Source organism: Colias eurytheme, chromosome 11 (assembly GCF_061535395.1).
Source record: "Colias eurytheme isolate Ceu_HAF_F1 chromosome 11, ilColEury1 Martin Lab GWU primary, whole genome shotgun sequence".
NCBI lineage: Eukaryota > Metazoa > Arthropoda > Insecta > Lepidoptera > Pieridae > Colias > Colias eurytheme.
The window spans coordinates 9488033-9505321 of record NC_142990.1 but is presented as its reverse complement, the minus strand read 5'-3'; the positions used below and the strand labels follow the sequence as shown (position 1 = coordinate 9505321).

Here is a 17289-nt window from a genome sequence, read left to right as displayed (position 1 = left end):
AATTTATGTAGAGCGAAATATCCTTCCTGAATAATATTCATACTAAACCCGAAAACCCGTTACTAGCTTCAGAATATTATAATTCCAAATCAAATTACTAACAATTAAACAATTCGAAATACATTGAAACGCATGCGATGCATAGCTAATAAACTTCAAGAGTACATAATTACGCTGGACGTTATTAAATACGATAGTTCACATTTGAGGGTAGTAAATTATTAACGTCGACTGTTGACAGCACTCCATTTGAAGTAGTACGCTTTAGAGACCTTTTACAATGAGCGTTGTGGATTTGGAATATTATGTTTTATTTTGCGCGGATTTTGGTTGTTGTTTACATGAAATGGGTTAGTATACTTTGGTTTTATATGCAGAACAGTGGAATTTCATTATTACTATGATTAATACGAAAGAGCAAAAGAAAATACATAATTCATAATTCATTAATTTTATTTTATTTATCTTAAAAGTTAATTTTTCTAACAGTCCATTACCATTAACAACGTGTTTCTACATACTGTTTACTCATATATCGAAACTCTATTGTAGTATACAAAAGCTTAATTTTCTTATACAATAACTAATAACTATGATTCCATCAAAATGAAAGTCACAAAGATGTAAAAGTGACTTAACCCGTTTGCAAAGTCCTACGTCTGAAGGTAACACGGTAAGGCTTTTAAGCCATCGGTCATATAGGCCTTTCCGATGAAAAGTAGCCACTTACCTTGTCAAACGCCAATCCATATCCAAGGGACGTCATACTGGGAGGTCAAAGAATAAATTTTTATAGGATTTCCTTATCATAAATAAGCATTTTTTTAGCATAAACATTGTAATATCTATCATGCAACATAGACATACATACATTTAACAAAAATGAAAGAAAAGCTTACAATGCATTGTACACAAATAGAACAGAGAGTGTACACCAATACAATCACAATGTTGCTGTAAAATTCTGTTCTTTATATTATTTAAAAATGACTTTTAAAATTTTTTTTACAAAAAATAAAAACTATAACGTGTCACGTCTGCACATAACATAATCTACATCTTTATTCAAGACGCCATAAGACCCGACCATTCGTCATAGAGTAAGTCTAAATATGAGACATTCCATGTGACCATAATGGTCGCACTCTTGCTGTTTTTGCTCTACCTAAATTCAGTTCGTACCTCGTTCATCGATTATTCTAGACACGTGGAGAAACATCCAAAAAAATCCTTCAAAGCTATTGTAGATATCGCCGTTGGGTTACCTACTAAATCTTTAACAATTGTAAGGGGAAAATCTTTTGATATCAGGTATATATTCTTTATCTTAACTATGTATTTTCCTAAAAAATAGTTGTTATTTTATATTTCTACTCTTTTCTAATCTGAATATCTGTAAAGCTTAAAATATCATCATGAAATTCAAAACATAACTTCAAAAAAATACGATTTAATAATAAAAATATTTTTACACATATACCTAATCTAATAAACTTAATTCTTAGAATGGTAACGGACTGAAAAGCAATTTAATATTTGGTTTCTTAAGTACGTTATAAAAAGAATGAAAATGGTAAAATATTTTTGTCAAAACTACATTATTTTGTTGAAGCACCGCAATTTATAATAAAAGTCAATTTGTGATTCAATGTGTGACAATACCTAATATTATTTATTTGCTTCACTTATTTTTACTTTATTATAATATTTGAACACGAGTTTTATGGAATTTTCTTAATTTATTTTCATCTTTTTCTATATACAATGCAATGCAATGTTTGAATAATAATTCATAGTTATTAGGAAATGTTACAATTCCCCGCTACTACAAAGAAATATAATAGATATGTATGTAGCTGAAAAGTTGTGTTTGTGAAAGATTTTTATCAATTTCATTTAATCAATAATACATTCTTCGTGCATTTTATCAAAAATAGATTTCAACAATAGCGAAAATAAAACATTATTTATTTTTTAAACATCCTACACATTTAACTCAATTAAAATGTTTATAAAAGATTTTCTCCCGTCCGCAGTAAATGCAAAATAGGAGAGCTATTTTTTTTATTATTTTGTTTATGTTTTTTGAGACAGTCGAAAACCCATGTGCGTCCGAATTTTTTCTTACTGATAATAAATGGATTTAAGATTTTTCTTAATATGTATTGGTGAGAAGTTTTGTTAACAAATTATTTTAGTTTATGGTTACCAAAATTTTCCATCCCCTAAATAAAAATATTAGTAGTAAATATCAGTTGTATGGAATAAAAAGCCTAACAAAAAATGTGATTTAAGGGACGACGATGAATACCAAATGATTTATTCATTATGCCAAAACCAAATACCTGTTATCAATATGGACTTTTTGACAAATGACAGTAAACTCGAGGTAAGCATACCGTTCAACATTTTTCATTGACAGACTCTGTACGTAACCTAAAAGATTGTGTTTTTTTTATTGTTAACTGTGATAGGAAAGATAAAATATAAAAGAAGGTATATAGGAGTTTTAATGGACAGTTCAAATTAAAAGAATGAATGAAATAAAAGTTATAATAATGACCCAGCTTTCAATATTATTATAATAATTAATATGTTACTAAAATAAGTTTTCGAAACTACTTGTTTAAAACAAACAGGCTATAGTTTAGTATGTTTATTGTTATAAGCACAAAATTTTGTTAATCTTGTAGCTTTTGTTTATATTACTAATCAAATATTATTAGATCACATAGAATATCATATTAAATTGAAATTACGTATTCACAAACAATAATATTATTTCCGTGTTTCGCTCGTATATTATAAGTATCTTCTCTTTCTACCTAGTGAAATAAAAATTATGTGCCTTTAATACTCTTTTCTATATTTTCTTTTAATTAAAAAAATGTGATATAAAAAAAATATTTTTCTTGAAACAATCTGAAAATCTAGTAACTTCCTTTTCTTTTTATTTCTATATAAATTACTGTTTTCAGTATTTCAAATACCAACGGGATGGACTGGACACATCAGAGGAGCGAACCAGTCTAATCCTCTGCGAACCGCAAGAATGCGAGACCATAATTACCGAGGTTGCTTAAATTACGCGGAAAGTTATCAACACCTCATATAGCTTTACAAATTTTAAACACAACACAACATTTTAATGATGTATTCTTCTGTTTATTTTATAAAAGTTTCATATTGCAAGTCTTGTTATATTGCTTTTATAAGTGCATGCTATATTATGTTTAAACATAAACGATGCACGCTTAGAAATGTTCTCTTAACGAACGTGCACTTTTAATACGGCGAAAGTTATGAAAATATTTTTATACACGACAGCGTTACATCGCTAACAAAAAGCCCTTGCAAACTTCATCTAACGCCAAACTTTTGTTGCCAGCTAACAGAAATAAATTTAATCCACCGCTCGATGCTATATATTTTTTACTGGCAACACGGGGTCGTGAGCAAGAAGTTTCGAGACGGTATGAAGGAGGCGATGAGGGTCGCAGTCATTACTAATCCTAGATGGAACGTGTAAGTTAATTAATTGTATCTTTTTAATCACGTGGGCGGTGTTTATTTTACTGTTCGACGTTAGGTGAATGAACTCGGAGTTGAAGAAAATGGAAGAGCGCTTGATTACTTCTTAGTTCATGTTGCTTCTCATAAATGTCAATTTATACTTCTTTGAATAGGTTTTTATAATTTAAAATTGAACTTTTAAGCTTAAACAAGGCTTAGACATAACTTTCGTAATATGTTAAATAATTAGATAAATTTTTCACGCTCTAGCAAAATAATACTACACAAACACTCCATAATTCAATCTAATCAAATCATAAACATAAAACAAAAGAATCAATTCAAAGACGATAACTAACTACCGAGCTATCGAAACGAACCGCAGAACGGCGAAGTCCCACGCTCATATCTCGTTACAAAGGGTCAGGCTGAATTTGTTAAATAAATTTTGTACCCAATTTAATGGATTCTAGCAAATTCAATAGCCCATAAACATCTGTACCTAATATTCGATGTGAAAGCCTACTAGATAAATAACGATTTATCAAACCCAAAACGGCTCTAGCTACCCTTTCTATCACGTTGTTAGCACATAAGTGCGAAGGAGATAAAATTCAACATTAGTGGGAAAACGACCAATAAATCAATACAGTAAACCACATCGTAAATCAACGCAGCCGATACACTAAATTATAATGAATTTGTGATTACCCTATAATAAAATCTGTGTACTGTACGTCTATAGTTGCTCTAGTTCTACTTATTTCAGTATAGCATTGTACGGCTGTACCGATTCTGATTACAATATTAACTATTCATGGTCAAACAAGAAACACTCCAGCACTGATAAACAGTGGGCTATGCAATATGCATATGCTGTGTTGTTTCATCATGAATCATCTGTATACACAAACCTATTTCTATTACAGACTCCCTTTATACTATTACCCTGCTATAAAAGAAAACATATGAGAAAATATAATATGATAGAGTGCGTATGAGGAATATTTTAAAAAACCTTTATTTAAAAAAAACCATTGTGTGTACTAAATGTACTTCACTATTGAATTAAAAATCAACTTAGAGTTAAAAAATAGCGTGTGTTCCGAGCACACGACATGTCAGAAGTGAAACTTCTTTGGCAATATTCAAAGATCCCATCATGACGTGACGGTATTGACATGACGCGACCTTGAAATTTTACTCCCAACGCACCTAAAAAATTTCACTTCAATATTCGAATGTAGATGGAATCCGTGTGAATTGAATTTCCTTTTTAAGAGCCTAAAATCGTATTATCTTAAGTAGCGTCATCAAATATTTATAAATTGAAGTTAATGCTATAAAATTAGAAATTTCAATAAGAAACTAAATCAAAAATAAACAAACCTACAAAAACTGAAGGAAATCTTTAGTTAAATATTTTATAATAGTTTAGAAAAAAGGCTAAAATAAGGCTATTGAATTATCAGTTAATAAAACACATAATTTAAAGAAAACGTTAAAATAAACAAAAAATTTACATCGCATATGACAGGTTTCGTCGATTGAGTTTCATTTGAATGTATTTTATTTCTTTAAATAAAAACAATATAAGAATTAAATTAATTTAAAGCAAACATAATCACTATACGGTTTCGCTGTTGGCGATACAATACATCGTAATCATAAATCATAAATCATTTATTTACACCATTAAGTTACAAAAACTTAATGACCCAGACTCCTAATATAGTTGTAAACTGTTTTTCAGGAGCCTGTGTTCACACTAATCATCATTATATATATATATTACTAGCTTCCGCCCACGACTTTGTACGTGCATCCCCGTTTTTCCCCGTTCCCGCAAGAATTTCAGGAAATCTTTTCTTAGCGGATGCCTACGTCCTAACATCTACCTGCATGCCAAATTTCAGCCCGATACGTCCAGTGGTTTGGGCTGTGCGTTGATAGATCACTATATCAGTCACCTTTGAGTTTTATATATATATATGTATATATATATAGGCATCTTTTACCTTTTTATTTAAATGATATGTTATTGTTGTTATACTTACCGACCTCCAGTTTTTAATATTATAGACATTAGCCAGATTATCCATATACAAATTTCCATCTGTTGCTTCACCATAATTAAAAGGTTTTCATTGTTATAAAAAGCTCGTAATTACTCATATTATGTAAAGCATACTTAATTGGTCTTACTAATACTTAATTATACGAATAAGTATATTTTAATTTTCCCTTGATGTTATCCAATACTATAATAATACTACGATAAATTTTGTAGCACTATAAACTTATTCTCTGTACAATTGTCTGTATTATTCGTACAAAACAGCAATATTCAGTCACAGTTCATTTGACCTGGATCGATCCGTGAATTTTTCCTTCAACACAAGAAAGCTTCGTCTGATTACCGTCCGTTCGGACGCCTTTATTTCTAAAAATTACATTTTTCTCTGAACCCAATACAATACAAAGCATCGGACAATCACGTATTTTGTAATTCGATTGTACGAAACACCGATTGAGAATTGCCCAAGATATTTTTTGAGTGCTAAAGAAATTTACTTGGCTACAAGTTTAACAATAAATCAGTTTATATCGAAATAGCTTTATGTCGAAGCTGTTAGAAAGGGCGTTATTAGAATCCACTTATTTTGTCCAATACAATTTCACAGATGTGTTGTTTTGAATTATTTTACTGGAAACGTGGTATAGATTGTCTCTGCTTTTATTAATTGTCTCAATTTAGGAATTATATTTTGTGTGCAAGATTGAAAATCTTTGCTTTTATTGTTATGTTATCACTACATAGATATATAAAGAAAAGTCGCTTTCCGTCGTCTTTATAATTACACAACTGATTTTGATGTTTTTTAACAGATAGAGTGGTTCTCGAGGAAGCTTTGAATATATAATTTGTTAAGCTTTCGATCAATCAGGCGAAAGCTAGTATAGCATATATTAATATGAAAATGAAGTAGATAAAACATGCCTCTTAGTTTATAAGCAACAAACAATATAAACAATAAAATAATATGATCTAAAATAAATTATTTCAGGTATCGTATTTACTACAATCAGGCAACACCAAACAACCTGAATAGTCTGTCTCTAGTCAACTGGTGGTCTGGGAAGCTGTACAAGAAGCCAGTGCTGCCACCAGCCGATAAAGTTTATGGAGATTTTCATGGGAGAGTATTTCATGTGCCCGTTTTGCACGTAAGTTTTAGGCATTGTAATTAATTATTGTATGGAAGGATGTATCATGCTTTATTTGGAATATTTTTTATAAAGATATTGATATCCAATAAATGTTTGAGTTTAACCATCTAACTAGTAGTAGTAGACTATTGTAAATACTCCCATGTGATTCATGAGCTCGTCTGCTCGGTTTTGTATTAAAAACTAAAAATATACCATACCAATAACCCTATGAACCTAATGCAAATGGCGAAATATATTCATTTGTTACTAGGCGATATATTATTTCTAATTTACAATTAGTTATTAGAGTATAGTAGATTTTAGATATTAGTTATTAGAGTATAGAAAATAGTAACAATTATATTATCTGTGTAATTTGCATAATTATATTAGTTAAACAGCGCATACTCAGTCTCTCATTATCAATCTCTATGTGTGCATGTTTACGACACACTACATAAAACTCTTGCATTCTACTCCATTTTTAAACTTGTACGAGTTTTTATTGCGAATCTACAATTACACGAACCTATAACAAGTTCAGTGAAAAACTTTAATTGCTACGTTTTCCACGTAATCTGAACAGCAATTCATATTTTCTCAACTTTCGTAGTTTGAAGTTTATTAAATATTGGCTTGAAATAGCATGTCAATAAACTCATAATATAAGAATAATCCACTTCAAGGGAGGTGAAGTTAATTTATAATTTTTCAAGGCGCCCCCGTGGCATTTCGTGAAGTACCAAAATAAGTCAGTGAACGTCACGGGCGGCAGGGACGACAAACTTTTGGCTTTGCTCGCTAATAAGCTTAACTTCAAGTATGTAGTCTTGATAATATTTTTATGAGATTGAGAATTAGTTTAATGATTATGGATTTGATGCTATAAAAATAATAATTTATTAATCTACATTCAGTTTGATTTTGTTCTAAAAATAAATAATGCATACCTTATATTATAACAAAAGATTAAGAAATATTTTTGAGGGGTTTTTAAATTTAAATTTTATTTAATTTTAAATTTTAAATTTTGTTCAAAATAGTAACAATTTTCAATTTGTATTTATCTGTACCAGTATATTATGTCTTTTAAATATTTTTTTACGAAAATCTAACAGCACTCAAGCAGGTTAATTCTTCGATTAATTTATTAATATAATGTTATTTAATTCTTAGATTAATTTATTATATTATGTACCAGATACAAATACTACGACCCACCAGAACGAAGCCAAGGTTCTATGATTTCTGGGAATGGCACTTTCAAAGGAGTTCTCGGATTAATATGGAAACGAGTAAGTCTGAATATAAAAATACTATTTACATATTATTGTGCTAATAGATCATTTCTTAGAACCCATCCACTTGCTTTTAGATTACACAGACAAATTAAAATAATTTAGTTCCATCTTCCACGTGGGACTTCAGATTATTTTACTTTTGTGGTTTATCAAAACAAATAAAATAACATTTAAAATTCTTTAATTAACAAAAAAGAGCGTGTGCACCGAGCACACGTGTCAGATGTGAAACTTCTGTGGCAAGATTCAAAGATATCAAGTCGTCGCTGTCGCCACGACGTGACGCTATTGCCATGACGTGATCGCTTAAAGAAAATTCTCTTCAAAAATATTCTTTGCGGTTTATAAATATGAATTCTTTAGAATTATTCGTTCCTCAGCAAGCGGACTTCTTTCTCGGTGACGTCACTATAACATGGGAGAGGCTGCAAGGGATGGAGTTTAGTTTCCTCACGCTAGCGGATTCTGCTGCCTTTTTGACTCACGCGCCTGCTAAGCTAAGCGAAACGCTGGTCATCATCAGACCTTTTCATTGGCAGGTAATGTAAATATTTTACTTATGTACCAAACTTAATAATTTTATAAAATCAAGATGGTCGAAGTAACTCCTTGATATTGATATACAAATTACTAAATACGCTCTAACATTTTGGTCCAAAAAAATACAAAGGAACACATCAAAAAAGTTCACGTATTGAAGTCACAGATAGAAAGGTTAACCCGAAATGGTGTGTGATAACATTAAATAATTAAAATATATAATTGTTGTGGCTAAATACAAAAATACCTCTAATCTAAATAAATATCTATCTCTTTATCTCTCTCTACCATTCCCAATATTTTCATGTCTTTCTTACCCTTTTAATACAGGTGTGGCCGTTTGCTGGTGCTACACTGTTAGTGATCGGTCCAGCTTTGTGGTTTGTGATAGCAGCACCTTCCTTCTGGCAACAACGGAAAACGGACTTGGTAAAACTCCTTGATGAATGTTGCTGGTTTACTACTACACTGTTCTTGAGGCAGAGTAAGTTTTGTGGACCATACATTATACCATATACTTTAATAATCAAGCAAATCAACAAATCTACCATATAAAAATAAGTCGGGTTTTCCTTCCTGACGCTATAACTCCAGAACGCATGAACCGATTTCCACGGTTTTGCAATCGTTGGAAAGGTCTCTGGCTCCGTGAGGTTTGTAGCAAAGAAAATACAGGAAATATTTCAACAGAAAAGCGGGAAGGCCGGGAAAATCATTTTTCACATACAGCGCCTTAAGTAACATTTCGTTTGGTGTTTAACCCATTGAGCCCCGAACGGCCCGATCGGTCCACGACACAATAGATTTTCTATTGTGTCTGTGATTCCGGGGCCTGAGTTATTACACTATGAAGGTGGTATTTAAACATAAGGTGGCGAAACGGAGTTCGCCGGGTTTGCTAGTCATTTATAAATGAAGAATAGCACAAATACTTTCACTAAACTTCTATTTAATACCAAAGCTATTTATTACGTACTGGCTTGACGCGGACGGTAGTGACATTGCACACGCAGGTATTTACTGACTTAATTTAATTATTCCAGCAACAAACAAGGAACCTTCTCAATCACATAAAGCTCGTCTAGTATCCATTCTTATATCTCTTGGAGCGACTTACGTCATTGGTGACATGTACTCCGCAAATCTTACAAGTCTCATGGCTCGACCGGCGAAGGAACAGCCTATAGGAACATTGGAAGTGTTAGAAGAAGCTATGAGGAAGAAAGGCTATGAACTAGTAGTTGAGAAACACAGCTCATCATTGACTATTTTACAGGTAATTTAGGAAATTAAAATTACTAGCCCACGTCAATCCATATAATTAATATAGTTTTAAAAACTCTTGAATCATTATCCTTGATACATATTGTCCATTTAAAATGAGTCAAAATCGAGTCTAAAGGAAAGTTTCATAGACATATAGGTGAAGCTAATTTTTGCGTGTTAAAAATTAATGAATATAGCCCCTTTCAATAAGAAAAGTAATGATATTTAAGCCGATGAAAGCATTTTAAAAAATCGATCTAGAACCTTTTTGCGTTCATCTATTTCAAACAAAAGAAGATCCAGTAAATTATGTGGGTATTGAATGCCCAAATAAATATTAAATTGTCACAATATAATACAAACAGCAATTGGAGCTAAATAAAAAGATAAATATTACTTATTTGACAGTAATAAATGAGAAACGTTTCCATTATGGAGGTAAATTACATAGATGTAATTGATTACAAGTTTTGTTTGTGTCTAACTTCTGTTTGATGTTGTGGTCTTAATTTGGTATATTTGTTGACGTGGTCTAGACAACATCTAACGTAACAGTAATTAGTCTTTGATTTGCCTCGCTGATAACGTACCCTTGTATAGACATTGTACTAGATAGTAGATACTAGTAACTATTATTAAGAGTACTGTAGGTATATTATGTACTAGATTCTAGTAACTATTATTTAGAGGTTCTTACAATGTGTGTTTGTTTGAAACAATCGGATTGTGTGATCCCGGTTGTTTAATAAAATAATTTTAATGATTCTTTTGTTATTCGAAAAGTGACTCTCATGTAGTTTCAATTACCTACCTTAATTCGATAAAGATGTAAGAAACAGTATATTCTACACTTTAGTGTAGAGTATTTGTGTCTCATGTAATTAATTAATTCTTAGTGAAAAATAAGATATAATAAAAATATAATTATTCTAACAAATCTATAGAACGGGACAGGAGTATACGGCTCTCTCGCTCGACTGATGAAGCGTCAGAAAATCCAGCGAGTGAGGAGCATTGAAGTGGGGGTCCGTATGGTGCTGTCCAAGCGTCGGGTAGCCGTCCTGGGGGGACGAGAGACCCTGTACTATGATACTGAACGATTTGGTAATAGATACATTACATTTAACCAAAAAGTTTTTATTCCTAAAAGTCTCTACAAAAGTCAAGAATAAAAATAAACAGTTATGTTATGACGAGATATACTTACCACTAAATAAAACAGTTACTAGTGTTTAAAATGATGTAAATTAAATTGGAGAAAGATATTACCTACCTTTTTGTTCGTCCTCTATTGACTCAAGAAGGTCCAGTTTATTTGACTCATTAACAATTAATGTTTAAAATCGGTCAAGCAGTTGTCTATTAGAAAAACAAAAGCAAAACTTACAATATAGCCTATAGCCTATAGTTACTCACAACAAAATTCCATACAGGTTCACACAATTTCCACCTCAGTGAGAAACTACACACCCGATATTCAGCCATAGCTCTTCAAATCGGCAGCCCCTACTTAGAAACCTTCAATAATGTGTGAGTGTTTTGATTCGCTTATTTTTCTTTCATATTATTTCACTTCAACCATAAACGAAAAGGTAAAAGGGATTTCGTATTTATTTTCTGCAAAGCTTTCGTTTTGTTAATTTAGCTTGTCACGTATTCTATTAAAACGTCGTGTTCTTTTCAAATATAAATAGATATCATGATATTAAATGGAAAACAATTTCGATAAAATATTGTTATTGATATAAGCACTTTTAACTCGTAGTGGGAGATGTATCGATAGAAATATCATTTTTACTAGCTTTCCGCCCGCGGCTTCGCCCGCTTTCTCTAAAATCTAATAAATTATTAAAAATCCACGTCAAAATCCGTTACGTTCTTTTAAAGGTTAGCATACATAGTTACATAGAAGGCGACTTTGTATTATACGATGTGAAGCGAAGAATTGTTACGAAACTAATATTGTAGAAAAAATGCAATACTCAATCATTGAGATAATATTACTACGTATGGAGGAGACACCACGAACAAAATCTGTGCGCCATTTTTTTGCTCTAACTAAGATTTAAAAATTATTATTTAGTTAGGTACTTAACGATGAAAGTTATTCCTTTGCACTTTTCCGTATTATTTGTATTATTTGTGCAATATCGTAACACACACGAAGGCATGTTTGATGCGTTTCACTTTAAAACCATTAAAAAATACCGCTCAACATACGTCACATGACGTATGTTGAGTGGGACATAAGTGATGTAGGCGGTGTCGTCTCCTATTAATATTATCTCAATGTACTCAATCAAAAGTACTTTTAAACATGAAGCATAATAATAATTAGTCTTTTATCTCTTATTTATATTAATCTGCCATTAATATTCCTTCATTCAGGGTAATGACGTTATTTGAGGCGGGAATTCTCAACAAAATTACAACCGACGAATATAGGAACCTTCCAGAAGCATCTAGACGTACTTCGAAGGTCACGGAGAGTGAGAATAAGGAGAGTAGTGATGGCGGAGAGAACAGCATGGCGTCACAGGTTAATAAAATTTAAAGAATAATTTTGTTAAATGATAATTTATAATTAAATACAAGATTGTGAAATTAGAAAAGCTCTTGGTGTCGAGTTTATTTTTAATTAATGGCGTAAATATTACTGATATATATTTTTATTCATTATTAATCAATATTTCAGGCCAGCGGAAGCACGTGATTTTGCTCGTATCTATTTTTGGAGCCTTGATTTATTTTTTTCTTAATATTATATTTTGTTTTTAGTAAAAGCTGTTTTTTACATATAACCGGCATTATTAGTTTATTCAGTATCTATTATTTTTATTGTATACTGTTACTCAGTTAGAATGCATTAGTATGAAACTATATTTAACCAAAACTATGAATACATTTCTACAAAATAAACATTTAAATGAACGTGACATAATAAAGTTTTTGCAAAAATAAGCAGCATAAGTGCTCGAAATTTTTAATTTTTCACTTGTTAGTTCTTTAGTTATAACGAAGCAGTCTCTTGTCAGCGTTTGAAATTAACCAACATTCTACTTTTTATATAGAAGTGCTTTTTACATTTTTGGTGAAAAGAATTTTGTTTTTAATTATATAAAAATTCCTTGGGGAAGACAATCACGTCAGGTCCAACAAGTCTGCAAATATAACTCGATTTTACGAATTCTCAAAAATAAAATAGCTTTCTATAATAATTATTATTGACTTCATGTAAAATGTGTATATATTTTATTATAATCTTCTTATATATAAAAATGAATCGCAAAATGTGTTGGTAAGCGCATAACTCGAGAACGGCTGAACCGATTTCGATAATTCTTTTTTTATTATATTCCTTGAAGTACGAGGATGGTTCTTATGTAGAGAAAACGTAAACATGTACCACGGGCGAAGCCGGGGCGGACCGCTAGTATTATTATAAAGATTTAGACAATTAAATTATTTTATTATTTTTAGACGCAAAACGAATCAACAATAGGTTTAGAACCCGTTTCTCTTACAATGCTACGCGGGGCTTTCTGTCTTCTTGGAGTTGGATATTTATTAGCAGGTACGCTTTAGAAGTATGTTATAATATACTTCATATTGATATTTAATAATTTCCAACTTTATTTTATATTTCGTTATCGTCAAAAAATAACATCTATTAATAAAATAATATATAGCTAATTCCATATTTTTTAATATAATTAGTGAATTATTTCTTATGGCACTTGAAACATTAAAACATTCATTAAGTCTGAAGCAATTTAAGTATTTTTAAACTGACACTCATATCACCATACTTATATTTATTCAAAACTAACGGTCCGCCCCGGCTTCGCCCGTGGTACATGTTTACGTTTTCTCTACATAAGAACCATCCTCGTACTTCAAGGAATATAATAAAAAAAGAATTATCGTAATCGGTTCAGCCGTTCTCGAGTTATGCGCTTACCAACACATTTTGCGATTCATTTTTATATCACTACATAGTATAAAACAAAGTCGCTTTCCCTGTCCCTATGTCCCTATGTCCCTTTGTACGCTTAAATCTTTGAAACTACGCAACGGATTTTGATGCGGTTTTTTTTAATAGATAGAGTGATTTAAGAGGAAGGTTTACATGTATAATAACATCCATTAAATAGTGGAGAAGTACCGTTAATTTTGAGGTTTCTAATGTGATGTCGTAAAAAATTTCATTTTTTCCGCTTACATTGCAAACGCAGGCTGAACCCTACGAGTTTTATCAAAATAATGTACTAAGTATTATACACATTGAAAAGGTCTACAGAAAAGTCCGCGATGGTATATGTCTATCTCTTATGGATAACCCACAATAACATTTTTTTGTCATTTACTTTTTACGACAAATAATAGCTAATTTTCGAAGCGATTTTCACCAATACAGCATTAATCCTTAACCAATTAAATACCTTGAATACATTGTTCATTTAATATAGATCTATATGGCACTTTACACCGTATGATTTAAGTGAATATTTTCGAAGATATTACAGATTTAAAAATTGCGGGACGTAGCGTTTGCGGCGGTACCGGCCGGCCGGGCCGCTTTGTTTTTATATACAACGTTCAGTTTTTCTGTAGTGTATTTAAGTATCAGAATTGCACCCGTGCGAAGCCGGGGCGGGTTGCTAGTATAAGATATTTCTAACTAACAATCAAAACATTTAAAAATACAACATGAAATCATAATGAATATAAGAATATCTCATCATCTTAATTTCACCAAAAAAAATAGAATTTCTAAACATCTCAGAGGAAACATGAAGCGTCGTCAACGATGTCGTTAATTGCAAAAATTCTATTAGTTCTTACATTTTTCAGTGAAAATATTTTGAACGTCGGAGCTCATAATATTCGGGTTGATGAGGGTAATTCTATTAAATTCCAGAATATAATGATCTCTCATTAAGTCGGAATGAGGCTTCCGTTACTCTGCTATATTGGATCGACAATTTTCGCGGCCGACCAGAACTAATTAAATTAATAAACAATCGAGAATGATCTTATAATCCATTACTTCGATTATTACTTGCCGTGATTTAGACGGGCGTTATTATAAAGTAGACTAGTATAATATACTATGAGCATGTGTATCTATAGATAGATTTCCAACCTTAGCATTATTTAATCACAATTATATATAAAACTAGCTTCCACCCACGACTTTGTACGTGTATCCCCGTTTTTCCCCTTTCCCGCAAGAATTTCGGGAAATCCTTTCTTAGAGGATGCCTACGTCCTAACATCTACCTGCATGCCAAATTTCAGCCCGATACGTCCAGTGGTTTGGGCTGTGCGTTGATAGATCACTTTATATATATATATAGATACGTCACCTTTGAGTTTTATATATATAGATTTCTAAATTATGTACTATTTTTTCCCATTCCTAAAGTTATTAAAATAAATATTTGTATGTAATAATAAAGCTTGGTGCTATATTGCATACTACGATTGGATTATATCCCGTTAATGAGGGATTCGGGATAATTAGGTATATTCATTATTTATATCGTGTTCCATGAAACACGATAATATGTATAAATATTATCTCATATTAAGTTTCAACTAATTCTACAGTTTTATAAAATGCTTCCTTGATACAGTAGTTTGTTGGGAAGAATAACTGCAACATTCTCAATACAATATAGGACGAAAACATCGCAATTTTTTGATAATTTTAGTACAATTATTAGCCTTGCATTGTCTAATAAAAACGCCTAACATACGTTAAATATACTCTTTCCCAAATTATATTGGAAATTACTGGTGTAATAATAGTACTACATCTGTAACAATAGTACATGTCAAATACATTAAGCTATTATACACCAACCAGTAATACCACCTAATACTTTCAGCTCTAGTATTGAGTGTAGAAGTCTGTGTACACCGTCGCCGCATGATCACACCTACGTCTATAATTGAGAAGACTCCAGCATCCCGAATGAAAAGAATAAAACGCCATCTTAGAAGACTCTTCCGCCACCTCATCCGAGCTTTTCATAGGTTCATTGATAACGCTCTGGGACCAGTGTATTGAACGTCAGATTAGTTTCACTTTAGGATTTAATTTTATAAGTATATTAAAGATATGATGTCTTTAGAGATTAGTTTGATCCTTATTCCAGATGTATTAGATGTAAGCATACGTTTTTTGTAGTGATCAATAAAAATGTTAATGTGGTTAGTGTTTTTTTAATAAACATACCTTAACTATCATAATATAATCATCCATACTAATATTATAAATGCGAAAGTAACTCTGTCTGTCTGTCTGTTACTCAATCACGCCTAAACTACTGAACCAATTTGCATGAAATTTGGTATGGAGATATTTTGATACCCGAGAAAGGACATAGGCTACTTTTTACCCCGGGACATAGGATAGCTTTTATCCCGGAAATCTCACGGGAACTATGCGGGTTTTTCTTTGACTGCGCGGGCGAAGCCGGGGGCGGAAAGCTAGTTTCCCTATAAATATAATAGTAAATCCAACACAAAATGGGAGCTGAATACCGAGAAACTGCAAAATACAAGATAATTAGTGTCGGAACACACTAGCGCTGTTTGAGTAGTGAATTATCAAATCCTCATTAGGGCATGGGTATAAACGTCCCCCCAATTAACTCGATTCGGCCGGGACCCCAATAAAATGAATGTTCTACAATATAGACATAATAAGACGTAGCACCAAGTTTCGGACACATGGTAATGCAAAACGACGAGCAAAAAAACATTATAAAACAATTCCATTTATACGAGAAAAGATACTATATCTGCCTTGCGGTACGTAATTTCCTTAATAATAAATAATATGCCAATTATAAATCAAATGAGTGTTTGGGCATCTAAAATTTCATACCTTATTAAGAGTAGTCGTTGTGTACTGTATGTATGTACCTATAAAAATTTATTTTTGTATGTCATAAATGACTGTTAATTACTTTAATATTTAAATGTAGTAGAAATTTCAATCGGTTATTAAACAAGAGACGATCATTCCTATAAAATATTGGGGCAATTTTTTTTTTCTTAAATTATCTGCTTATTTTAATCTATTTTAAACAAAGTAAATATTATGCATAAATAGTACTTGAAAATACCTCTGATTTTACCTCAAATAGCTCATTCAAAATATGATAATCATTCGTAATTAATTCATAGAAATTCTATACACCGTAATTAACATTTAAATCGAGTCTATCAACCCAAGAAGCCGTGTGTATAACAGCGAAAGATGGCAGAATCAACCTCATTGAATTAGAAAGGCGGCGAGAACTCGGTAATGAAGTTAATCTTAGACGGGTCTTATAATGTCTACGTCACGCTCGCAAATTTCAACTAATCCACTTATCTATATCTGTTTAAAAACAAACTCTAAAAACACAGAGACCCGGAGACGAATTAGATCCGTCGTGCT

General features: G+C 31.6%; 1 protein-coding gene across 1 annotated transcript; it reads left to right on the top strand.

Annotated features, from left to right (window-relative positions):
* Positions 1 to 1081: 1081 nt before the first annotated feature.
* Positions 1082 to 16019, top strand: Ir40a (Ionotropic receptor 40a). The gene is made up of 15 exons (XM_090106893.1): positions 1082 to 1311; positions 2296 to 2389; positions 2979 to 3074; positions 3389 to 3525; positions 6582 to 6741; positions 7443 to 7546; positions 7928 to 8021; positions 8408 to 8566; positions 8898 to 9051; positions 9611 to 9843; positions 10778 to 10937; positions 11267 to 11363; positions 12222 to 12372; positions 13314 to 13407; positions 15728 to 16019. The coding sequence occupies exons 1-15, from the start codon at positions 1136 to 1138 to the stop codon at positions 15907 to 15909; spliced, it is 2091 nt and encodes a 696-aa protein (XP_089963019.1). The 5' UTR covers positions 1082 to 1135; the 3' UTR covers positions 15910 to 16019.
* Positions 16020 to 17289: the final 1270 nt, after the last annotated feature.

Bases quoted from the DNA above. Each gene is read 5' to 3' on its own strand.
- Ir40a (XM_090106893.1), top strand. From the start codon at position 1,136: ATGGTCGCACTCTTGCTGTTTTTGCTCTACCTAAATTCAGTTCGTACC. The intron at 3,075-3,388 runs GTTGCTTAAATT...TTTTGTTGCCAG, and splicing joins GCGAGACCATAATTACCGAG to CTAACAGAAATAAATTTAAT. The intron at 9,052-9,610 runs GTAAGTTTTGTG...TAATTATTCCAG, and splicing joins TACACTGTTCTTGAGGCAGA to CAACAAACAAGGAACCTTCT.